Consider the following 24,464-nt stretch of genomic DNA (forward strand, 5'->3'; position numbering starts at 1 on the left):
TCACCCTCCCCACCCATTCTATCGTAATAGAGTTGGCATCTGTGAGAGAACTGTTTGGGAGAGGTGAGGCTGGCCTTTCCTGGAGAGGAAAGGGAGGAATGTGTCTCGTACTTTCCTGAAGGATCCTGGGCCCTTGCTCCCTCCTTCTGTCATATGTCTAGACTTCGTGCCGAGCTAAGGTGTGTGCACCTTAAGAAGTGAAGGAAATAAAGGGATCCCCAGTGCAGCAAGGAAGAGGTCATGCTGACCCAGGGCACTCCAGTCTGCCACTGGAAATGTGTGTATGTGTGTGTGTGCACGCGTGCGCGCATATCGCATTCACCATTCGCTCTGGCATCCATGCCCTCCCCATTGGATCTGGGAGCAAATGCCAGGGTGATGGAGACAGATGAGCGGATTCTAGAGAGGCAGGTTCTAGAAAGTCTGTGCACCCTCCCTTCCCTCATACTCTTTTCCGGTCCAGGTTTGCTGCAGCAGGACAATTCATCATTAATTCCTTTAAAGCTGCTAAGATAAGCAGCAGAATGGTTTAGAGGGAAGATGGATTTAAGCTTTTTTCCCCCTAGAACCAGGTCTGAGTTATCACTTGCTCCCAGGCTAGGCTGCAAGAAGTCCTCACAGCCAAACATCTGGGGCACCAGGATGGGAAAAAACTGTCATCTCAGCCCTTATGCCAGCTTCCCCTGACTGATGTCACAGGCTGCCAGAGGTCAGAAGCACAGTGCCAAGGGTGGACCTGATTGTTAAAGCACTATCCCAACTCAAGCGGGGCAGTGGTCTATGGGGAAATGCCTACTTTGTGTGCTTTAGGAGAGGCAAGAACGGTTCTGGATTCCAGCAGCTCACCCTGGGCTTGGCACACAGTGATAATATCCAGGTTTTACTGAGGCTTTTGTGCTGTGCTAAGTGCTTTATTCCCAGACCATCTCATTTAATCTTTACTGCGATCCCAGGAGACAGATATTGCTATCCGCAGTTTGTAGATGTGGAATTTGAGGTTCAGAGAGGTTAAATAATTTGTTCAAGGTCATAGGTTGTGAGTGGCAACCAGAGAATTGGAACTCAGTCTGTCAGCCTTCATGCTCTTAACCGCCCTGTGATATGTTTCTATAATAAGTTCTTAATAAATGTTTGCCGACAGCCTAGGCATTTACCCAGACGAGGTTGTCTAAACATGTGGGTACAGTTTTTTTTAAGCTAGTGCCCTGGGAAAGGGGGAAATGGGCCTGTACCAATGGGAAATGGGTAGAAAATGATCATACCCAAACTTCCAAGGTTTGGGGAATATGATGTTTGGTTCCAGGTGGGTTGAAATCCAGAAAAAGATCCCAGGCTCCGTCTTGGTGCTTTTTTGTCCTGTCCCTGTTCTTTCTCTTCCTGACCTCTGCCACCCCCAAACTCATTCCCTTCAAGTTTATCCAAGTCAGGGGCTGGTACCTGCAGCAGTGAGAGGAGAGTTGGAGCAGGGTGGGTGTTGCCCTGAGACTTTCTGCATCTGCAGAATCAAAGATGGCCAGTCGCTGATGGGAGCCCTGGTGTGTCAGGTTTCTCCGCTGGAGGGTGTGTGCCAGGGATTCGCAGCAGCTTCTGATGAGGCCCCGTACCCCAGAGCAACACTGCCGACACTCCAAGGTTATTTGCAGCAGTTGCTGGCAGGGGCTGCTTGGAGGGACGCTGCTTGCTTCCTGGTCTTGTCCCACAAGACCCGCTCTCTCCTCACCCCAGCAGCTCTGCCGCGTGCGTCCTTGGGCGCTCTGGGAAACCTGGCATCTGATTCCTCCTGCTTCTCTGTCTCTTCTCTCTCTGAGAATCTGTCATCCTCAGAGGAACAGGCCCGTGATGTCTTAGCTTGCCTGCCGTCTCCAAATCACCCGAGATCTCAGTGGGGAAGTTCCGGTCAATGAGGTGGGGAACCGGGACGTGAGTGTTGATGACCCCCTCCCCCTCAGCGGACAGAGAGGACTTCCCAGAAGCCCTTGCTTAATAGGCTGCTGTTTTGTGGAGGTTCATCCTTTGATAATTCTTTTTCCTCCTCCTCTTCCTGTGAGTAATTTTTTTAATTAAAACATTGTTCATCTATAGGCAAATCCAGTTATCTTTAAAAATATAATTAGATATTCACTATGTGCAGAAAACTCACATGTGAGAACATAAGCTCTGATGAGATATGAATTACTGTACTAGTCTCATGTTCAGAACCAGCTGTGTTTCGTTGGAGAATAATCTGGAGTCAGGTGAGTCTTAGGCTGCCTGAGTCCCCAACTTTGGAGTTGAGGGTTAAAGCTCTGTTTGTTCTGTGGCCTCTTGAGGTGTGGGAGAGGGGCACGTGTGGGGGCAGAGGAGCTCCCAGGCCCTGGGGTCACCTCACTGGCTGCAGTTGACCCACTGAGCTGCCACTCTGCCTTCCAGAGCCTACCTGGCCGGTCACTTAGAGATAGCAAGTTGCTTCTTGCTCTATTCCACCATTTCTAGTTACTGGTCTAATTAGAATTCCTGTTGGATTCAGTGCACCACTAATTTACCACCTGTTCTTTCAACTACAAATAACATTCGTTGGTCCACACCCCAAAATCCTACTGGTTGCATTTTTCTTTAATTACAAGACCCCTGGACTCCTATGGTTTTAAATCCCTCACCAGCTGTACATGGGGCAGAGTGCTGTTTGCTAAAGCTACCTTGCAAGAGGTGTGAACAGTCATCCAATGGAGTAGTTCCAGCAGGTGCTGCCAGGTGAGTATTCAGTGAAGACATGCTCCTTCCTTATCTTCCCCAGCTCTAAAGGAAGGAGAGCAGATGTTCCTGTATTTAATAATCCCAGCTTGTCCCAGGATGGCCTCATGGGCGCTGTCCACGGTCCTGCCACAACACTGGGGCCATCTGCCTGCTAGTAATCTGGGAACTCCTCTAGAACAGCTGACCAGTCCCCCAAATTGCATTATGTTGCCAGCTTTGGGAAAGGACTTGGCTGAATGAGGAAGTTCCTGACCCTAGGGAGACATGGTGGTAGATGGGCTTGTTCCAATGTTGACTTCCTGGGTGAGATGTAGGTGTATCAGTTTGCAAGGCAACATGGTACACGGCAGAACCTCCCAACCAGTGCCACAGATGGGTATCATGTGGCCCAGAAATCATGATGCCCTCAACCTTTGGAGTAGCCTAGGGTAGCCTAGGGTGGTGGAGCCCAGTGTGCCATACCAGCGTTATTTCCTCTGTGAGTCATGATGTGTAAAAGATTGGGAAGCACCAGTACATTGGAAGGTGTATGGGCTACAGAGTTTGCTAGATCACGGTCCGAATGGCCCCTCTTCCACTTCATGGCTGGGTAACCTCGCGCATGATAGTTACCTTCTCTTAGCCTAGGCTTCTCCATCTGGAAAATGAGGATTATATTTGATCTCAAGTTGTTGGGAGGGTAAATAACATATGTAAACATAGTAGGTCACCTGTGATTTGTTCCCCATAGGAGCGCTTTTCTGCCCAGCCCTCCACAAAGCTGCACTGAAACCTGGCGAGGAAAGAGACACAAACCCTTCTTGTTCTCAGGAAAGAGACATCATGTTGGGACTGTAATTAAGGGTTTCTGATCATTATTCCTTTAAGTGCTCTTCAGCAGTCTGTTGGGTAACTCAGGTAATTGGACACCCTTGGTTCTCTCTCTGAGACAAGAGGAAGTAGTAGCTTTAAGAAAATTCAGGTCAGAGGATTTGGGCAAATGCTGTGAGGGCCCGTCTGTCACCACTGGGGGCCCCCATGAATGAGGAAAGAACGGAGTAAGGCCTTCACTTGTTGCTCCCGGATTTTTATTTTTACATCTGATTTTTTTTAATTCCCTTTTTCCAAATTGGTATAGTTTCATGGGTCCTCCATCTGTCTAGGACCCAGTGTGCCTTTCAGCACCTGCGGCCCTCTGTTTCCCTCTCTCTTCAAAACCTAAACCTCCTCATCCAACAGCCTGAGCCACAGCTCCACCACCACTTACCCACCCTCCGTGTTCCTCACTGGTTGTCCTATGAGCATCCAGGAATCCCTTGTAAAGCAGTCGGCTCACATCACTCCTCTGCTCAAAAACCTCCAACAGCTTCCCATTAGCCTTGAAAGAAACTCTTCCTCCGTCCCATGGCCTGTGAGTCCTGCCTTCCCTGGACGCTCGCTGTCTTCCTGGCACGGCACTGCCACTCTCCCTTGCTCAGGGTGCCTGAGGCACGTGGCCTCTGTCTGTTCCTTGTACTCACCAATGCTGGTGCTGCCTCGGGGCCTTTGCCCTCCCTGTCCCCTCTGCCCTGATGCTTTCCAGGATGTCCACGTGGCCCATCTCCCACTCTCAGGTCTTTGTGTCACCTTACCAGAGCCTGCCTCCCTGCCCCGCTCCATGTCCTCACGCTCTCTAGTGTATATATTTATTTGATGTATTTATCTATACTGCAGACATAGTGTATGTCTATGTGTGCACTATAAATTATGTATTTGTCTGCTTTTTAATCATCCCTCTGCACTAGGATATAAATCCCACAGGGCAGGGGCATTGTTTGCTCTGTTCTCTGCTGTGCTAGAACAGGGCCTAGCCCGCAGTGTTCAGTAACTATTTGTTGAAATAAGGAAAGGAAAGGAAGGAGGGAAGAGAGAATGAAAATAGAGGGATATTTTGAAACCCCATATTCAGTCGTACCCCTAATTTGCAGGAGTCGCTGGGCTCCATTCTCCTTCCAGCCCAAGAGGGAAGTGAGGAGTCAGCTGGAGTACTGAGCCCAGCACCCCCCACCAGCCCCTGTGTCCTCGGGCTCCCGGATGCTCATTCCACCAGGTCCCGGGCATCGTGGGACCGGGGTGGGTGTACCTCGATTCCCACTTGCGCCCATTTCCCCCGTGTTCTCACATGAAGGGGCAGCTGGCACTTGTTCGTGGTGAGCTCTGAGGGCCTGAGGTAAGCACAGCCCTCGTGTTGCCTCCGTTCATACTCATGGCAACGCCGGGAGGTGGGAGGCTTCATCCCCATCTTTCCCGACCCAGAAACTGAAGCTGAGGAGGGTTGTGTACTTTCTCCAAAGCGCACAGCTGGTAAATGGCAGAGCAGGACTCAGATTTAGGGTTTCCTGGCTCCGAACCATGATCTTAAAGCCCACGATAGCGTCGAGGTTGAGTCAGGCCCCAGAGTCAGACTGTCGGTGCAGATCCAAAGGCCTCCACCTTTTGACCGTGTGCCCATGATGAGTAACCTTATTTCATCCATTCCAAGATGCCTATTTTTGCACATTGCCACATCTTAAAATCGGGACATGACGTGCAATCAAAATGGCTGTGGGACTATGGCAGCAGTGACCTAGTTGGTGAAAACCTCCCACTGACCCTTTCTGCTAAGTTCAAGAAAGTGCCAGCATCAAAGGATCAATGAAATATAGGTAATTAATCCCTCTGAGCCTCCATGTCTTCATTTGTGAGATGGGAATCACAGTGGCCCCTCCCTGATCCAATTCCTGGCAGAGTGAAAGGAGATTACATCTGTGCAGTGCTCAGCACAGTGGTTGCCACAGAGGGGTACTCAGGATCATGGCCTGTGTGCTGTTGTTGTCATTGCTATCGTTACTGCACCCCACTGTGCCTTCAGAACTTCCCCTAGTAGATCCCTCGGCCCCTGAATTCTGGTAAAGAGAGAACGTGTGGGGGGCATGGCGCTGCCATTGCTTACGTGCCCACTGAGCGTGCACCCCCCACATGCAGTGGGAAGGTGGAACCAAGAGGTCTCACTGGCCCTACCCACGCTTCCCAGTGCCAGTTCCTCCCCCTCTGAGCCATCTGCCCCTGCTCCTGCTTCCCTTCCTCTTGACGAGAAAACAAAATATCGACTGAAGAGAACAGGCTCAGCAAATGCACCGCGAAGGTGAGGTGGGGTTGCAGAAGACCCTGTTGGCTCCTTGGCCTGGTTTGTTGTTTGGAACGGTCCCACTAGTCCCGTGGGAAGACTGTGCCCACCCAAAAGTTACCTCTCTGAGGTGACAATGGATCCTGTCTACAAAGCAGGGAGAGTGGAGCGCAAATACTGACTCTTTTAAAAGAGGCAAAAAGTCATTGAATGATGGCCAGGCTTCTTAGTGTACCTTGGCTTTCAAACTGTCACTTGGGGTACCCTTGGGCCATGGGATGCTCTTGGCATCAGAAAATGGGAAAAACTGGAAGCTGGAAAAATACACCAGACTCCAGAAAATTTGGGGAGTTCAAAATGCACCAGTTCATTCATGTGCTCATTCACTTCATTCGTATCATACTTACTGAGCTCATATAACAGTAGGACATCAGGATTCGGCCTTGCAGAAGTAAAGGTGGTGTCAACTGCGACATGGAATGGAAAGTCGAAAACACAAACACAAAAACACAACTCTGTGAAATGGAGTAAAAGAATTACCACTCTGTTTATTTGACTTCTCGATACGCTTTTCTTTCTCTTTCTCCCTTGATCCATGTGGTAACCAGATGTAGCTGGTAGGTAAGTGCGGATCTCTATTTTACAGATGAATGAGGAACGAGTCCTGGGTCCTCCCCAACGTGCTGCAGGTCTGCACCCGGCTGGGGCACGCAGACTTCCAGTAGGTCTAAGTGTCTCCCTGGTCAGCCCGCTAGCATGTCACCCCTGCCTCTTTGTTTCAAAGGTGAGGCAGTGGTTAGGATTTCAACATGGGAAGCAGGTTATTCTCAGAGGATGGGAAGGCAGGGAGCCTGGAACAGCTGTAAGTGCCAGGTTCCACCCACAGAAATTTATAGGATAACCTGCGTGTGCCAGCACTGGGCGGGCAGGGAGCGGTGAAGGGTGGGCACAAAGCTGAATACACCTTGGTCCCTGCCTTCAAGGAGCTTCCTGTTTAGCAAAGGGATGAGGCGTGTAAACAGTTAGCTGTACCAGGAAGTCGGATGGTGAAAGTGTAAAGTAATATTGCGAGGAACGTGCTGAGAAGGGCAAAGGAGGAGGGTGTTATTGCTCACTCCTGGGGTTGCTGCAGGCGTCAGAGAGGCCAGGCAGTGGGCCCGGAGGCTTCAGGAGGCAGAGGAGGGGGAGGTTAGTGCCGATAGGGTGGGCATGGGCTGGGGGGCACATGGAGGCCCAGGAGGCGGAGGGGCCCAAATGCCTCGGAAGGGCCCGGGCTACCTTCAGTAGGCGGTGGGAATGGGTGACACGAGGCAATGTGCAGGGTGGCCTGCGGGAAAGTGAGTTGAGAGCCACCGCAGGCATCTAGCCAGAGAGAAGGCCTGAACTCGGGCAAGCGGGTAGGAAAAGGACACATCTGTGACAGTTGGAGAGGGTGGAGGACAGGGACGTCAAGAATGGTGCAGGGTCCCGGCCGGTGTGTCCTGGGCAAAAACGTCCCAGGAGAGCAGCCACGAAGTCAAGGCCAGGCCCTGTCAGGAGCAATTTGCTCCAGGTGACTGTCAGAGGTTTCAATAAAACAATTAAAAATAATTTGGAGGACAATTTGTGTCTCTGATAACCGTCTGACCTGTATTGGGCTCAGCGGAAGCCCAGAGGCTCTGAGGTAATTAGAACAGTTTGGGCCACGACTGCCTGTCACATGGAAACCAGGAAGCTGTGAAGCATCCTCTGAGGGCAGGGGACCTGGCCACGTTGCCTCCTCAGCACCAGTTATACCTGAGTTGGACTTGCCTTTGGGGCCTGGGAGCGGGGCCCCCTTCCCCGCTCTCCTCTCCTCACGGCCCTCCAAGCTGCCCATTGCAGAGTTTTCTTTTCAAGGATGGGCCTGGCCACAGAACCCTTTCCAGAGCCACGAGACCCACGGGTAGCGTGGCTGGCTGGGCGGGGCACCGCGGGGTCTGTGAGGTGACTGCCTGCTTCCCCAAAGACGGAAGGTGACTGTCTGCTCCTCCACTCAGCTCCCCGGGGGAGTCTGACTTGGAAAGTCAGTGATTCCGTTCATCCCTTGAGTTTACTGGTACAACCTTCCTGAGCAAGAAACACCCGAGCCCCAGAAGGGCTCAGAAGGGCTGGCTTCAGCGTTCCAGAAGGGCCTCTCTCCCCTGCCCCCTCTCTGGCTGCTGTGGGCTGGAGAGGCTCCAGGTCGTAGGGTGAGAGCAGCCATCTCCCACCCCCTTGGGCTCCTTGCTGATGCTGTGCTTGAAAAGCTGTTGTGGAGCCACCAGCCCTCTGGCAGGAGATATTTTTACCTGTCTGCCTCCTAGTCGCACTATTTTTTTCTCCTTTGAAGAAGATTCACAGTTCACTCGCTCAGTCCTGCCTCTCTCGCATGAGCTATTCTGAGCTGGAAGCAGCATCTGTTGCTAAGTGACGAGCTGGCACCCAGGGCTTGCTCGGCACTCGAGCCCCTGTGCCTTGTGCTTTCAGTAATTGAGGCATTCCTTTCAGAGTGCCATGCGGCTTCAGCGTCCGACGCGCTGCTCGAGAAAGCAACCCTCCAGCCCACCCTAGCTACTACAGGGGGGTGATGAGAGTGTGGCTGGGCTGGTTGTTAACACATTCCCCACAATGCCCCAGCGGGCTCTTGGCCAACGGGGGTGGCAGGACAGATAGGCTGCACAACCTGCTGCCCCTGGTGCCTGGGACAGAACATGCCAGGCAGGAGGGGCTCTCGCTGGATATGTGCTAAAGCTGAAAGGGGCCTTGGAGACTGTTCACACCCATTTTACACACAGGGAAACTGAGGCCCGGGGAGGTTAGGGCAATGGCATCGGGTTGCACAGTTGGGCAAGACCAGTACTTGGCCTCCTGACACCTGGATCCTGGCTGGCTTCACCTGGTGCAGGGGCAGAGAGGAGTCACTCCTCTCTGTGTCCTTTGGTCCTAGTGTTTGTCCCAGGCGATGCTTTGGGATCATTGGCTGGGGGCACTTTGGATCCCCAGGGCTCTGGGTTGAAAGCTGCCCTTTCACCCGTACCTGGGCTCCAGGCCTCAGGGAACGGGGGTGAAGGAGGAAGGGTTGTTCCAAGTTGCTGCCTGCACCTCGCCTTTAAAAAGTCTTTCGGCCTGGAGAATGCAGTGAGCACAGGAGAGGAGACCTGAGTGCTGACAGCTGCGGGGCCTGAGCCACGCCTTGTGCCGCCCTGGCCTCAGCACCCCATCTGTGCCCTGGGGCTGCCCGCTCACTTCCCGGACCAGGGAGTGCATGGAGTGACCGCACAGGAAGAGGCTCCATTTGTGAGCACCTCCTGGCTGCTCACTGAGTTCTCAGACCACTGCGACATACCCTCCTCCCAGCGCTGAGAGGTGGGCGCTGTTGGCATCCTCCTCTGTCAGATGAGGAAACTGAGGCTCAGTGAGGTGAGGAAACTTGCCCAGGGCAGGCAGTTGGTACACAGTGAACCTGGGATTTGAACCCAGGCCATCTGATTTCTGAGCAGTATCACCACCCCATATTGTACCAGTAGAATATGTAAATAATGTTTTTTAAAATGGTTTCAAACTATTACAAGTACGGCCTATATTTTTAGTAATGATAACAATGCTAAACTTTTAATACAAGGCCTTGTTTTTGTTGATAATAGTATTGCTGATCTTTTGAACTCAAGCCTGGAGCTGCGGGCTCTTGCCTGGCTTCCTCAGACACTGGGGTGGGGTGAGTGGTAGGATTTTTAGGGTGCCACCCAGCAGCCTTAAGAGGTTGCCAGTTCTGGCTAACACAAGTGGGTTTTCCTGAGGTGGCGCAAAATACTTTCTCTACTTCCCACCTCTACTCCTGCAGTGAACTCACTTTGGCCCTTCCTGGGGAGAAATGGAATTTGTGGGACCAAATATAAATACAGGGATTTGCATAATTTGCAGTGCATAAAGGTAAACATCACGAGGCTTCCATGTAGCCGCTGCCGTTCCCATCCTTCATGCGTGCCGAGCTCTGTGCTGGGCACTCCATATGCAGCCACTCACAGCAGCCCTCCCTGGGAGACGGGAACTGTCATTAAATAGATCCTTTCACTCATGGGGAGACTGACGCGTGCATAATTAAAGAGCCTTGTCCAAGAGCACACAGCCAGTGTGTGCCCAAGTCCTCGGTGGCTGCCCCTCACTCAGAGCCCTGCCTGCTCTCCCCAGCCCTCTCCCCACCCCATCTCCTCTGGCCACCTTGCTGTTCCTGAAATTCCCAGTGCTCCTTCCTTTGGGGGAGTTTTGTGTCTGATGTCTCCTCTGCCGATGGCCTCTCAAATGACATTCAGGTCTCTGCTCAAATGTCACCTCCTCAGAGACACCTTTCCTGACTTGCCCCCACCCACCCACCCGGCATAAAAGAGCCACGGGCCGGCTTGCTCTGACCCTCCACTGGCTATTACATGATACATCCATTTCTTTAGTATCTGGCCCTTCCGTACAACACGTAAACTCTGCAGGAGGAGGCACCTTGCCTGTTTTGTTCCGTACTGTATTCTTTGCACTTGGAACAGACCCTGGTGTGCAGGGGGCACTCAGGAAATGCATGTCGGGTGAGTGAGTGCATGGGTGGATGAATTAAATGGGAACTCTCAAAGCCAGGCCTCTCTGACTTCAAAACTCATGCCCCACGCCCCCATGCCCAGCTTCTCCCTGTGTCCCCCCTGCTTACTGAGTCCCACTCAGTCTCCCCAGACGAGACTCTGCTCAGGGTGCCAGGAGAACCTATAGCTTTGGGCACTTCACTTCCTCTCTCCAGGCCTCAATTTCCTTGAATGTAAAATGGGAATGTCGAGTAGGGCAATTGCTAGGGGTCCTTTAAGCCTTAATTTCTAAGAGTCTGACCTTGCTGTCACTGGAGCATATTCACTGGGGACAGGTTCCAGTTGTGATTGCAGCTCAGCCCAGTGCTTCAGCTTGCAGACTTGTACCAGCACTCGGCATCCTGCAAACCTGATGGCACAGGGGGTCCTCGGGTCCCATCCTGTGATGCAGGATGCTCATATGCATCAGAGACAGCTTGGGAAGAAGGAGGAAGCTCATACTGAGCTGATGCCGTGCGGTTGCTGTGACGCTGCTGTGGTCATCCTTCTCTGGCTTTACCAGAATGTGCTAGCTTTGTCCTTGGGTTCTCCTAGTTTAAAAAGGTGCCTTTTTTCCTCCCAGCCCTTTCTCATGTTAGTGACCGGAGCTGCCACTCACCAGGCTATTTAGGGAGAAATATGGGCTCCATTTGGTCAGCATTAAGATAAATTCTGCAGACTTGCAGGAATCCCCCTTGGTTTTCTCCAGTTGTGGCTCGATGATCAGTAAATCACACCTAATGCATTGCAGATTGTTCTGATCAAATCCCACCGCAGGCAGAGTAGCTGGAGGGAGGCTCTGAGCCAAGGCACCCTAGTGATTGCAGCCTCCAGAGGGACCCAGGCCCTAATCCCCAGCTCTAGTCTTTAATAAAAGCTGTTGATGTAGGGAAGGAGGAGGTGCCTAGACAAGCAGCCATTCCTGCGGTTGAGCACCCTGGGGACTGGGACCTGCTGAGTGGGGCAGGGGCTCATCTGTCAGCCCAGGGAAGGACACAGGCCTCCCCATTGCATAACTCCCTGGGGCCACCCTTCACTCGTGTAGTGTGGGCAACATAGCAGCCCCGGGGGAGGCTGAGGCCTGCAAGTTCCACAGACACTCAAGGGCCACCCTTGGAGCATCGTCCAGGACACAGTGGGCTGTTAGCTGGCCCACTGTGAAGGGAGTCCCAGCAGAGAGCTTCTTGTAGGGAATTCTGTGGTCTTTTAGGCAGGCTAGCTCTGTCCTAGTTACTCCAAAGCCCAAGACCCTGACTGTTCCTGGGTGGGAGGGGGCAGTCACTAAAGACCCACTGTCCCCCTTGAATGACGAGGGGAGGTGTTACCCACTAATGGGGTCCGAGGCCTGGTCTGGGGAGGGCTGGCCAACTCCACAAGCCTGCGTGGACGGCTGGCCCCATCTGCTAGGCCTCCCAGCTTCATTACATGGGCAGCACCATCTGGCTGGCCAGGTCCCCTCGAAGGTTGGGCCTTTGCTGGAGTCAGGCAGGAGGTTGGGTCAAGGACAGCAGGAAGGGCAGCCTGTGCCCTTCTGCTGCACAGCGACCTTGCCGTGCCGTTCAGGTGGTACTTGCATACGCGGAGAACAAACGGAGCCCGGCTTGCAGAGACAGCCTTTCCCTTAATAAAGGAATTACAGAGCTGGGTAACTTACATCCCTAGAAAGATGCAGGGCAACTGTGGGCCGGGGGTGTGCATGTGTTTAATTTTAAATCCTCCAACCTCCCCTTAATGAGGAAGTGCCTTGAAATGTAACGGAATGTTGGGATTCTTCAAAGGATGCATTTTCTTGGTGCTTTATTTCTTTAAGGGAAAGCATGAAAGACAAATGAGGGCTGGCAGGCGCAGAGGAGGGTTTGCCTCCCCCGCCCGTGTTGTGCAGACATTATCTGCTGTAAAACTGTCGCTGAAGGATGGAGAATCAGCTCTTGGCTGCAGTGGCCCTCAGATAATGTCAATGCTGAGCAATGGCCCGGGATTTGCTGGCACTGAGCAAAACCAGTGCCAGGTTCTGGTGCCAGAATCCTTAATTGTGCCTGGTCAGCTGCTCCTGCCAGGGGAACAAGGGGCCACAGGCGCTGGTGTCTGGGGCCCCACAGTGAGGGCTCCAGAGGCTTTTTTTTTTTTGCAAATATTAATGTGCTTTTGAATAGCTTGGGGATCCTGTAAAAAGGCAGAGAATGATTCAGTAGGTCTGGAATGGGCCTGAGATTCTGTATTTCTGACAAGCTCCTGGTGAAGCTACTGGTACAAGAACTGCATTTTGAATAAAAAGACCCCAGAGAAAGCAGACACTGGCTTCCCTGGCTCCCGCCAGGTGGTTTAGGCTAAATAGAACACAAAAGGGCTAGGTCTTGGCCACAACCTTGGCTACCCCGGAAGGGGAAGGCTGTGGGCACCTCCAAAATGTCTTGAACACTCGAGGCCCTGCAATATGAAAGAGAGAAATGTCATCATGGATAACCCTTTATTTGGGCTTGGTGTATGGTTTTGCCTATTTTGTCCGTTTGGTTTACCTTCTAATGATGCTCAGGGAAGGCCTGTGGGAAAAGCTCCTCCGTGGGCACCTCCTGATGGGGAGAGAAGGCACGCTCATCATTTGCGGCCCCCGACCAGCCTCGAAGTGTGTGACGGGAAGTTGGTGTGGGCTGTGTCCACCTGCATGGTGTGGTCAGCTAATCCTTTCCTCCTCCCCTGGATTCGCAGGTCCCTGGATGAGAAAGAGCTGACAGCAGCTGAGTGCCACCTTCTCTGCGTGCTGGGGAGCGGGGCTGCACGGCCCAAGTGGCATCAATGCCTAAGAACAGCAAGGTGACCCAGCGTGAGCACAGCGGTGAGCATGTCACCGAGTCAGTGGCCGACCTGCTGGCCCTTGAGGAGCCCGTGGACTATAAGCAGAGCGTGCTGAATGTGGCCGGGGAGGCAGGCAGCAAGCAGAAGGCTGTGGAGGAGGAGCTGGACGCAGAGGACCGGCCGGCCTGGAACAGCAAGCTGCAGTACATCCTGGCCCAGATCGGCTTCTCCGTGGGCCTCGGCAACATCTGGAGGTTCCCCTACCTGTGCCAGAAAAATGGAGGAGGTGAGAGGGAGCCCCACCTGGACCAGGGTGCCTTGCAAATGAGTGCACTGAAGGGTAGAAAAGAACACCCCTTTGCTGGGGCAGAACTAGGGCCCTCAGAGGCTGGAGCTCAGGATTCCAGAGTAAGGGTCGCCAGGAATAGCTGCAGTGATGCTAATAGCTGTCAGGAGACTGTAGGGCATGATGGTAAGAAGGTGGGTTCAGACCCAGCGCCTGCTGGGACCTGTGCAAGTTGCTTGACTTCTCTGTGCTTCTTCTGCAAAATGGGGATAGTGTAGTTCCTGCCTCACAGGATAGCTGGGCGGATTATATAGCCTTACTTGCAGCACACATAACACATGCCTGACACATAGTAAAGAGCACTTATTGGCCATTACTACTACACACTTACCAGGTGCTAGGCCCTATTTTATGGGCATAATGGACATTAGGCTTAAATGCCTGAAACTGCTGATATTTGAGCATCTTGGAACAACCAGAGTACCAATTTCGTACAGTTCAGCCATTGAATCCTCCCAACAACCTCACTCCTTAAGTGAGGAAGGAGTTATTATCATCCTTATTTTAGAGACTGCAAAACTGAGGTATAGATTAGTTAGGTATCTTGTTCAGGGTCATCTGTGATTAAAGTTACAGCTGATGGTAAGGTCAGGGTTCAAACCTGCACAGCCTGGCCCCAGAGCCTGGGCACTCAACCACCACTCCTACTGCCTCCCAGGCAGGGGGGCCCTCACGCTGCCCCCTGTGTTTGAATCCCTCGTGAACCTCCAGTATCAAACCACTACCACCACGTCCAGCCCCAGCTGGGGAGAAGCCCCCAGGCATTGTCTCCCTGGCACCTCTGAGGTAGGCTGGAATTTTCCAAAGACAGCTTGCTCTGAAAAGAAGGGACAACTAACCGAAAATAAACAAAGAAAACCCCAACAGGCTGGAAACAATGACATTTCCAAGCCTAGACCTCTGGTCCTGAGAAAGTCACCCAGCAGAGCGCTCTTGTGCACCTAAGTCCCTGTGCCCTGGGACTGCACACTCCAGCCTGGTGGGGAGCCACAGCTTTGCAGGCACTTCAACCTAGCTCCTTCCCTCCCAGCTCCGTGGGACTCTCGCCACGCAGCCTCTCCCAAGATGCAGCCTCCTTCAGGTTCGTTCCTCTTCTCTCCAGGATACATCTTTGCCTGGTTCAAAAGGCCACACCTGGCCGGGGGCTTCTCCTCCTTTCCAGTTTCCACTGAAGGGCAGGGAGCGAGAATGCCCACCTGAGCCTGTGTGTTTGAGTTAGGCCAGAGGCTTCTATCTCCCCACCATAGCACAGTATATTCACAACATGGTCTCCTTGCTTGAAAGATCTTTTTTTTCCCCAATAAGTAATTGGTCTGCATGGCATGGTCACTGAGTTGGTATAAGACCAGCCCAAAGCAAAGATATAAATATAAGTTTTCTTATGCCCTATGAGATGTTAAGAACAGCTCCAAGGCACCCAAAACAGCTTCAGAGGACATGTGGCATTTGGGAATTTCACTGGGAACCTCTACCTTTGTCCCTTCTGGCTTAGATGATCCGTTCTGCCTGGGCACTTGGTGCTGAATCACAGAGTCCCTTTCTCTGTCACACACACACACACCCACTCACACTCACACCCGGGGCAGTGTTCCTGCCACAGTCTGCCCATTGGCAGACAGTCGCCATCGCACCAGACGGAACCTCCCCTAGAAGGAAAGTGTTGTCACCCCTTAGGGTTCTGAGCCCTCCATTCCACGTTCCTGCCTTCATTGTTCCATCCTCTCTGATCCCTGCAGTCCCTTTTTATCTCTGCCTTTAACTGTCCTGTATAGTGCAGGTTTTATCGTAAGTCATCTTAAATACTTTTTAGAAGGAGGCGAATTATCACAGGAAGGAGACAGCTGTTTGGTCTGAGAGTTGATTCCATGTGCTTGTCATGGATGATCCAGTCGAACTTTGCTTAATTCTGAATGGAAACTCTGGAACTCTCCTTAGCTCCACTGGATGCTGACTGTTTCTTTATTCTGTATTCTCTTAGTTTGTCTTTTTTTCTGTTTATTCTTACGAGAAAGAGGCAAATGTTCATCAAGTGCTTACATGGGTAAGTAACTCATTTAATCTTCACAGCAGTGCAATGGGTATAGGGTCGAAGCTTATGAAATGGCCATTTTTGTAAGTCAACAATGATGAATATCAGAAATTTTACTATTTTCATTCTCTTTACACAGATGACAAAATAGCAGCACAGAGAGATCAAGTAATTTGCCTGAAGTCACACAGTTAGTAAGTGGCAGAGCAGGGATTCTAACCCAGGAGGTCTGACTTCAGGATTTGGAGCTCAGCTCCTATTCAGTCTACATCTCAACAGGCTGAGGCCGAGGTGGTCTTTGAAACCTCAGGAATAACCTCGGGGTTTACAGAAGCGAGGCTCAGAGTGCTGACTGAGACAGACTTAGAGATCCAGGGGACCTCAGCGACCCTGGACTGTACTCCCCGAGTGCTGTGTTCCACTGCATTTCCCAGTCCCTGAATGGTGCTCCCAGCGGTTCAGATGAATGACCTGGGGCTCCTGAAAGCCACCGAAATACCAAAGAAAATCCAGTTGTGTCCCCAAGTTGTATTTTCTAAGGTGGAAGAGAGTGTGGTTGCATTTCCAAATCATTTCAACAAAGATTGATATGAAAAAGTGCTTCTGATTAACCACAAATTCTGCCCACCTTGACTGTAGCCCCGTGAGCACTCTGGTTAGCTTGACCGTGGCGTGGGAGAGCTAAGCCAGGTCAGTGCCCTGCGGCCTGGCTGAGGGGGACAGGGCCTGGGTGGCAGCGGGCCAGTGTCTAGTCTTTGCCTCCAATCACTCTTTGACAGCACTCAGCTGGAAGCTCTCCCTGGTTCTCTGGGGAGAGGAGAGAAGCGTCCATAGGCGATGCCAACACCCTGAAACCCATCTCCCCACACATCTTGCCCCACCCAAAGACACTGGGGAAAAATACAAAACCACCAAGGCTGTGAATGTCTCTGCCTTCCTAGAGCGAATCATTTCTCTCTTCTTCCATTTCCCTGCACCCAAGACCAAGAGTCTGAGTTAAAGACAGACCCGGGGGCCTCAGTGTGGTGGTGCTTGAGGCCCTCCCTCCTTTGAGAACCCTGATGGGGCGGTTTGTTGGCGACCAGTTGAATTTATGCGTGCATGTGTGTGTGTATAATGAACTAGATGCTGTTGCATCAGGCTCAGTGGGTTGCATCCCGGCAAGGCTTTCCTAATTAGCTGCATTAAACCCCGGCCCTCCCTCAGCATGTATGTGCTCACTTGGTCTGTGTGACTAGTCTGGGGGGCGTGTGCGCACACATGAATGCTGACATTGCTCATGTGAATCTGAGGGACCTGTCTCCCCGGTGAATGGGTCCCAGGAGGGTGTCTGTGCCTTCTGCTACTCCACATCCCCTGCTGCCCCTGCCTGGCACAGAGTAGACCCTCATTAAACAGCAGATTGTCACCAAGTGCCAGGTTTTGTGCCCAGGAGATGCCTGGTCCCCAGTGTTCATTGGCAGATTGGGCACACGTTGGGCAGCACGTGGGATGTTATGGTATGGGGGCAGAGCAGTGTGGCTGGGGGGCTTCTGAAGACTCCTCACTTGCAAGGCTTGGTCTGGGAGTGCTGGGTGACCATCAGGGTCCTGGTGACCTGGGCTGGCCTGACATTGTTTGACAGACAGACAGGGCCTTGCTAATAGGACTAGGTTGTTGGCACAGCTGTCAGCGAGGTGCACTCATCTGTGTCCGGCTGTGGTGTTAATTCTCCTGCTAAATGCCCTGTCACTTGGAATCGAGATTGTGTCTGCAGTGAGGCCCAGGACAGTGAGATTAATTTATCATCTGGAATCTTTAGCGAGATCTGTTCTATCCTTTATGATCCTCCTGGCTACGCTTTCCTGAACTGCTCATTTCGCTCCCGTTCCTCCCGATTAGCAGCTGTAGATTAGTGGTGAAGCTGGTCAGACCCTCTCTCCCTGGAAAGCATCCAAGTTCTGCTTCCCCGGAGCTGCCCAGTGTGTTGTGTCAGCGTCTGGCTCGGGCACACCCAGCGAGCCGCGTGCCATCTGGGGCTGCTTTTCTGTGGGCGGGAGAGGGTGTGAACAGGTGTCCACAGAGCACCTCATAAGGTGACTGCGTGTGTCTGCATGTGACTTGACATGTGGATTCCCGAGTGGCGGTGTGGTGTCTGTCTCTGAGCCGAGCCTCGTGAGTGGGAGACGTTGACAGACATATATGGCTCCTCCCAGCGCGTTTTCAGGTCTGGGGAGTCAAGGGGCAGAAGGAAGGTCTGGGTGGGCCAGTGTGTGTTAGGTCCCCTGTGGGTCAGACCGTTCACGGAGGAGCACCGGGTCTGGGCTGAGGCTGAGGCCACGGCTGCCACCCCTTCCCTTGCCCAGCTGCTGTGCTCTAGACACCCACTGACATCCCGCCCCCTCCCCACAGGTGCCTACCTGGTGCCCTACCTGGTGCTGCTGATCATCATCGGGATCCCACTCTTCTTCCTGGAGCTGGCCGTGGGCCAGAGAATCCGCCGCGGCAGCATCGGTGTGTGGCACTACGTGTGCCCCCGCCTGGGTGGCATCGGCTTCTCCAGCTGCATAGTGAGTGAAGGGCTGGGGGCAGGCACCGAGCGGCAGGCAGGGGGGCTGCTCTTGGGTACTGGGGAGGAGGTCTCCGAGTTCACAGGCCAGAGTGCGGGGCCAGGACAGGGCAGGACGGGGATCTTCAACGTGAGAATTGCTTCCGGCTTGTGTCTCGGGACCACAGTCCACAGATTTCCTGAACTGAAAGCTGACCCACGGCCTGTAACAGCATGTGATATTTGCAGCTGGTGCTAAGGAGGAGAAGCTGGGACATCTCAGCCGGAGTTCTCTGGGGACATAGAGGCTACGCCAAATACCCCTCTCTGCTGACCAGCCCAGCAGCTCCCCACGAGGGCGGTCCTTCCTCTTTCCTTGGTCAAAGAATATTTTAGTTGGGCCAGTGGGTCGCTCAGGAAAAGGCACACCTGGGGCTCAGTGTCCCCTTGCCATTTTGCTGAGACGATGAGCAGTTGGAGGACTCAAACAGGAAGGAACCTTGTGGTCAACCCAGGACAGGTGAGTCTTTGGAACAGTGGGTGACAGGGAGACCCCACTGACCCAGGATGAGGAACTCCATGAGGCTCCAGGCTCGTCCACAAGGCCGCAGGTGAGGCTCTGCACGGAACTCTAGGTGAGGAAACTAAGGGCATAGCCCGCAGGTGCCCATGCTCACACCAGGGGTAAAATCTGGAATGTGCTGCTGGAAAGGACTAAGCACTCTCTCAGGCCGGGCAGCAGGGACAGCCCAAACCTGCCTCAGGCAGAGACTGGGGCGGGGGTGGGGGTTGGGGGGCTGTTGCAGCCCCTGCTCTCATGCCAGCCACCACCTCTGCACCGGTCAAAGGCAGTGTGCTCTGCTGGCGCTGGCCACGTGTGGATACGCAGGAGTGTGTGTGTGGGCTCCCACTTGGACGAAAGCACCTGAGTAAAAGCAGGTGTCTGTCTGTCTGTTTTCCCGCTAAGCTCTGCTCTATGTGTGTCTGCCTGCACACAGGTGCTCAGGTGAGACTGACTGAGCAGCATCCACGGATGCTGGAGACAGCCAGGCCCCTGGAAGGGAGCCCTTGGCATCCAGAGTGGATGCAGCAGATCCTGTAAAAACATTGCTTTCAAAGAAAGCCCTTGGACCCTCAGTCAGACTCCATGTACTCCTATTTTAAATAAAATTCTACCAAGGTTAATTAGTTATTGTGTTTCCAAGAAATGAAAACTGACATCTTTCTAGAGACAGGCTGCTAACAGCACCAAAGAGAAGGTAGAATCCCTGAGAGAAGAGAGGACACGGGACCAATCAGAAGCATCTGCAAAATCTCAAAAAGCGCAGCGGTCTGGGGGCCAAAGCCGTGCAGGGGCCAGAGCTGTGCTGCCTCCAGTCCTGCAGGGCATCGCTGTGATTAGGAGCCCAAGTCATCCGGAAATGATGGGGAAGTGCTTTGAGTATCTCAGAAGAGTTTCAAACTGGAAAAGATTAACGTTTTAAGAGTTTGTTGCTTAAAGGAGAGAACTTTAATATCTGAAAAATTCCTTTGTGGATTCCCTGAATACCAGATGAATGGAGGATTGAAAGGAGGCCCTCAACTGCCCACATCTCATCCCTCCTCTTCCTTCTTCAAGGCTGTGCCACTCTGTTCTTTGTCATTCCTGGTGCTGCTGGGCCTTGGTTGGAGTGTGGGGGTGGGGCGGAGTGTGGGGGTGGGGGTGGAGTGTGGGGGTGGGGTGGGGCAGAGTGTGGGGGTGGGGTGGAGTGGGGGTAGGGGTTCAGCCTCTGAGACCCCTGCTCGGGCCCTTGTCCCCAGGTCTGCCTCTTTGTGGGGCTGTATTATAATGTGATCATTGGGTGGAGCATCTTCTACTTCTTCAAGTCCTTTCAGTACCCGCTGCCCTGGAGTGAATGTCCTGTCATCAGGAATGGGACCCTGGCAGGCAAGTATGGAGCCCCCGCTGGGGACGCCCAGCTAGCCCTTGTCCCAGGAAGGGGTCTGTCAGCCCTGATGCACAGACTTGGGACTTCATTGACTTGCGTCACCTTAACATCTCTGATCCTCATTTCCCCAGTGTGATAATTCCCCAGTGTGAATTATCTTTTTCTGGCTTATTTCTTATGGGGACTGAGTAAAATAGTCAGAGTAGGTAAAACTCTGGAAGCTGTGACCTTTGCTTAGTTGTTATGAATTACTCTGTTATTCTAACACCATGCTTTCTGGGAACGATTTTAATGTGCATGCCAGTCCTGTAAAGGGCTGGATGATTATCCCACTTCACGAATGGGAAAACTGAGGCCTGGAGTGACTTTCCCATGTTCACACCACCATTTAATCAAGGATCTGGGATGAGAACCCAGGTCTCCAGCTCCCAGGTCAGTTCCCAAGGAACATTAGGCCAGTTCAGCCTAACCCTTCCTACCTTCCATGGAAGGCGTGGGCAGGGGTGGCGTGGGTGGGAATTCAGCTGGGTCAGTGTGTCCTGAAGCCCCCCAGGCCCATCAGGAGCCCAGGACTCCCCAGGGCCTGCCAGACCACAGCTAACCCAGAACGAGCACAGCCCCTCCCGGCTGCCCAGCCCCAGCCTCCCCCCCACTCGCTGCTGCCCTGAGTGGGCTCCGGCAGAGGACGTGGCCCCACAGGTCCTGCCACAGGGGCCCTGTAGCCTTTGCTGCTGTTTCAGTGGTGGAGCCAGAGTGCGAAAAGAGCTCAGCCACCACCTACTTCTGGTATCGAGAGGCCTTGGACATCTCTGACTCCATCTCGGAGAGTGGGGGCCTCAACTGGAAGATGACCCTGTGCCTCCTCGTGGCCTGGAGCATTGTGGGCATGGCTGTCGTCAAGGGCATCCAGTCCTCGGGGAAGGTGAGTGGTGGGGGCACCCAAGACCCAAACAGGGGGCAGCAGAAGGACAGAGAGGGCAGAGAGTCCCGGGTCACCCCCATGCAGGGTCCTTCAGGTGGGCTCGGGCTCGGGAGGGCTCCAGAGAGGACACAGGCCCCCAGAGGCGGGGGTGGGAGTCTGACTGCTGCAGGATTGTTCACTGCAGACAGCTGCCAGGAGTGCGCTGGGAGGGAGCCTTCTGGAAAGTCATTGTCCCGACCTGCAGCCACCTCCACGCCCGGATAGCTCAGGCCTGCCCTGCAAACATTAAAGTGTTAACCCAGGGACATCTGCCTAGATTCTGGCGCCTCAGGTTCCCAAGCAAAAGCCCTAGAAGAGCCTGCTCTAAGAAATTTTTGGTGAAAACCAACAGCTTTCCATGCCTCCAGCTAAAGGAGCCTCTGAGCTGGTGGGTGCTAGGAGTGAAGGGCACCTGGGAGGCCTCGGGGGGCAGCTCCACCGCAGTCTCTAAGGGGCAGACCAGCCAAGCCCCAGGCTTTTCCCAGCAGTTCAGATCCCTTCTAAATAAGAGCCCTTTCTCGCCTGTCACATGTCTGCATTCATGGGCTGGACATTAGAGAAAGGACATTAGAGATCTGATACCCCAATTTATTAATACTCATTTCACACATGAGGAAACTGAGGCCCAGAGAGCGGAAGGTGCCTCACCTACCATCACGCAGCCAGCCGGTCTCACAGCTGGAACTAGAGCTCTGGCTGGTTGAGGCTCCCGGTTCTTTACCGGACTTGGCAAGCGAGGAAGCGAAGCTCTAGAAAGGCAGTCGTCCAGCTGCCATCCTCCCCTCCAGAGGCCCGAACAAGAGCTGATGCTTCACAGCACTTCTCAGGAACTGCCACCTGTGTGCACACACTTGGCTCACAACAACCTTATGGACTAGGAATTATTACACCCATTTTAGAGGTGAGCAGATAGAGGCGCATCGAGGTTAAGTGAATCGCCTGGGGTCGCGTGGCAGCTGAATGGTAGAGCCAGGATGAGAACTCAGGCGGCCTGGCTCTGGGCATGCGCTCTCTTGACCTTTACGGCATTCGGCCCAAACAGCCCCCTTGATTTGTTTCAGTGCAGCAGACATTCCGTGAGCATCTCCTTTGTGTGGGGCTCTGCACCAGGCACACAGGGATGCAGAGACGTGCAAGAACTGTGTATTCTAGAAAACAGCACGTGATTTATAATCGCTAGGGGCCAGGTCCTGCGTCACATCTTTTCTGCCTGGGAGCCATGTCTGTAACCTCCTGGATGTCTTGTGTCAAAGAAGCTCTAAAGACAGGGGAGTCCTTTGGGGGTCCACAGGAGGCATGAGACGTGGGAACATGAGGAGTTGAGAGCAAAGGGCTCCCTCACCCCCTTGGCAGCCCTTGAAAGGAGAACACCAGCCCCAGGCACAGCCATGCCGACTCCAGCTTGTCCTGCTCCTGCTTCTGCCTTGGCTCAGTGCCTGACATGTGCTGGGTTTGGCCCCGTGCCCAGGGGTCCAGGGCTCTGCTTTCTTCTGCCATCAGAGGAGGCTCATGTGCCCCAGCTGTGAATGGGGAGAGGAATGCCAGCTGCCAAGGGGCTCTGCCTGACGGTGGGTCCCTGTCCTCTCTGCAGGTGATGTATTTCAGCTCCCTCTTCCCCTACGTGGTGCTGGCTTGCTTCCTGGTCCGAGGGCTGCTACTGCGAGGGGCGGTCGATGGCATCCTACACATGTTTACTCCCAAGGTAAGGATTTGGGGCTCCTATACTCCAGGGGACACTGACAGGTCCATCGGATCTGGTCAGCTTCATGCAATTTAATGCGCACTGAACACCTGCTATGTGTTGGATGTCATGCCAGGCCCTGGAAGGATGCACAGGGAAGGGGGAATGGGCCCTGCCCTCAAGGTTCCAAGGAGAGGGACATCACATCAATTTGGGTGAACTTAGAAAAAGCTTCAGGGAGGAGATGACATCTGAAATGAGCGTATGAAGCAGGTAGGATTGCAATGAGCAGCCGTAGGACATTGTGATCAAAGGGAATCACATGGGCAAGGGTGCAGAAAACACCGGGCATGCCTGAGGCAATGATGGGAAGTCAGGTTTGGCTGGGGCACAGGGGCAGGAGGCTTCATTCATTCATCCATTCATGGTGGGTTTCATTGCATGACAGCAGGAACCAAGAAGACACCTAAGAGAAGGGAATTCCTGGGAATCCCACTTTGTACCCAAATCAGAGATGAAGTTACTGTTTTATTACAGAAAATAGACCATGTGGGTGGTGATTTTAACCTTACGGAACCCATTCACGCCTCCTCTCAATGCTCTCAGTAGCCCAGGGTGGGAGACAAGCAGGACAGGCAGGATCACTGTTCATGTTTCACAGAGGCACAGGCGCCCTGAGGATGTGCCCCCGGGTTCCCTAACGGTGGTCTGTCCCTGCCTGTGGCCTTGCCTCTCTGTGACCCTTCAGACCACTGCGCACAGCTGGCATGAGTCCGTCCACTGAGGAACAGGAGATTTCCCAGTGCAGACTGACATGCCCTTCAGGTTGCCCCAGGCCTTGTGCGTGCGTAACCAGCTGGTCAGGCTGAGAAGTCGCCTCTGAGCGCCAGCTGAGCAATGAGCAACCATCAGGGCCTGGTGAGGCAACAGCCCACAGGGTCAGAACTCAGCCAGGCCAGCTTGAGGTCCTCAGTGCTCGTTGATGCCACCTCTCATGTGTGCATGCACACACACACACACACACACACACACACACACACACACTAATCCTTACACAGATAGCTCATGCATATGACACGGGAAGAACCCAGCAGGGCTTGAAATCCCCATTCGCTCCTGGCTTCCCTGCCCTGCTGCTATGAATCGGCTCCTGAGGAGGGTGGTGGCCCTGGCCGGGTCACACACCACTCCATGGTCACCAGACAGGTCATAAGTTGGCCCTTGGTGATCTTGGACATAACATCTGAGGTTTCTACATGAACAACTACAAAGGTCCACTTTATGAAGCACGTAGTGAATCTCCTGAGGCATGAGTGTGAATCCTGAGCCACGTGGCTGGCCATAGGGTTCCTGTGAACACGTGAGATCTGACACAGAAGAAAAAAGGCAAACCTGGTTTCCTTGGGGGAAATGGCCGTGAGAAGGAAGCCAACTGTTTTCAGTGAATTACTTCAACTGTATCGCTAGATCATGATCAGTGCAAAGTGTTCACTTGAGTCTTTCAGTCTTTCTACTTTACTGAATTTTATGAGGAAATTATATGCTCTGGTGATGTTCATAAATGTGCAGATTCACAAAGGTCTCCAGATGGGGCCCTTGATGGTGGTAAGAGTCCCCAGGATGTAATTCCACGAGCAAGTGAACAGATTCACCAGGATCAGCTACCAGTCTCAGCACACACAGTGCTGCTCCCCACTGGCTTCAGACACTCTTTAAAATGTCTTATTAATTATGAAAT

The 24,464-nt window shown here is 53.1% G+C and overlaps 1 protein-coding gene across 3 annotated transcripts in view; it reads left to right on the forward strand.

Annotated features, from left to right (window-relative positions):
* The window catches only part of SLC6A17 (solute carrier family 6 member 17), a 46,678-nt gene that overhangs the window by 2,756 nt on the left and 19,458 nt on the right, over positions 1-24,464 (forward strand). For all 3 annotated transcript variants that reach the window (XM_045546748.1, XM_045546749.1, XM_045546750.1), the window contains exons 2-6: positions 13,168-13,540; positions 18,021-18,178; positions 19,957-20,083; positions 20,825-21,006; positions 22,637-22,747. In XM_045546748.1, the coding sequence (XP_045402704.1) occupies positions 13,255-13,540; positions 18,021-18,178; positions 19,957-20,083; positions 20,825-21,006; positions 22,637-22,747 (864 nt within the window). In that variant the 5' untranslated portion in view covers positions 13,168-13,254. The remainder of the gene's footprint in view (positions 1-13,167; positions 13,541-18,020; positions 18,179-19,956; positions 20,084-20,824; positions 21,007-22,636; positions 22,748-24,464) is intronic.

This window comes from Lemur catta, chromosome 3 (genome assembly GCF_020740605.2).
Source record: "Lemur catta isolate mLemCat1 chromosome 3, mLemCat1.pri, whole genome shotgun sequence".
NCBI lineage: Eukaryota > Metazoa > Chordata > Mammalia > Primates > Lemuridae > Lemur > Lemur catta.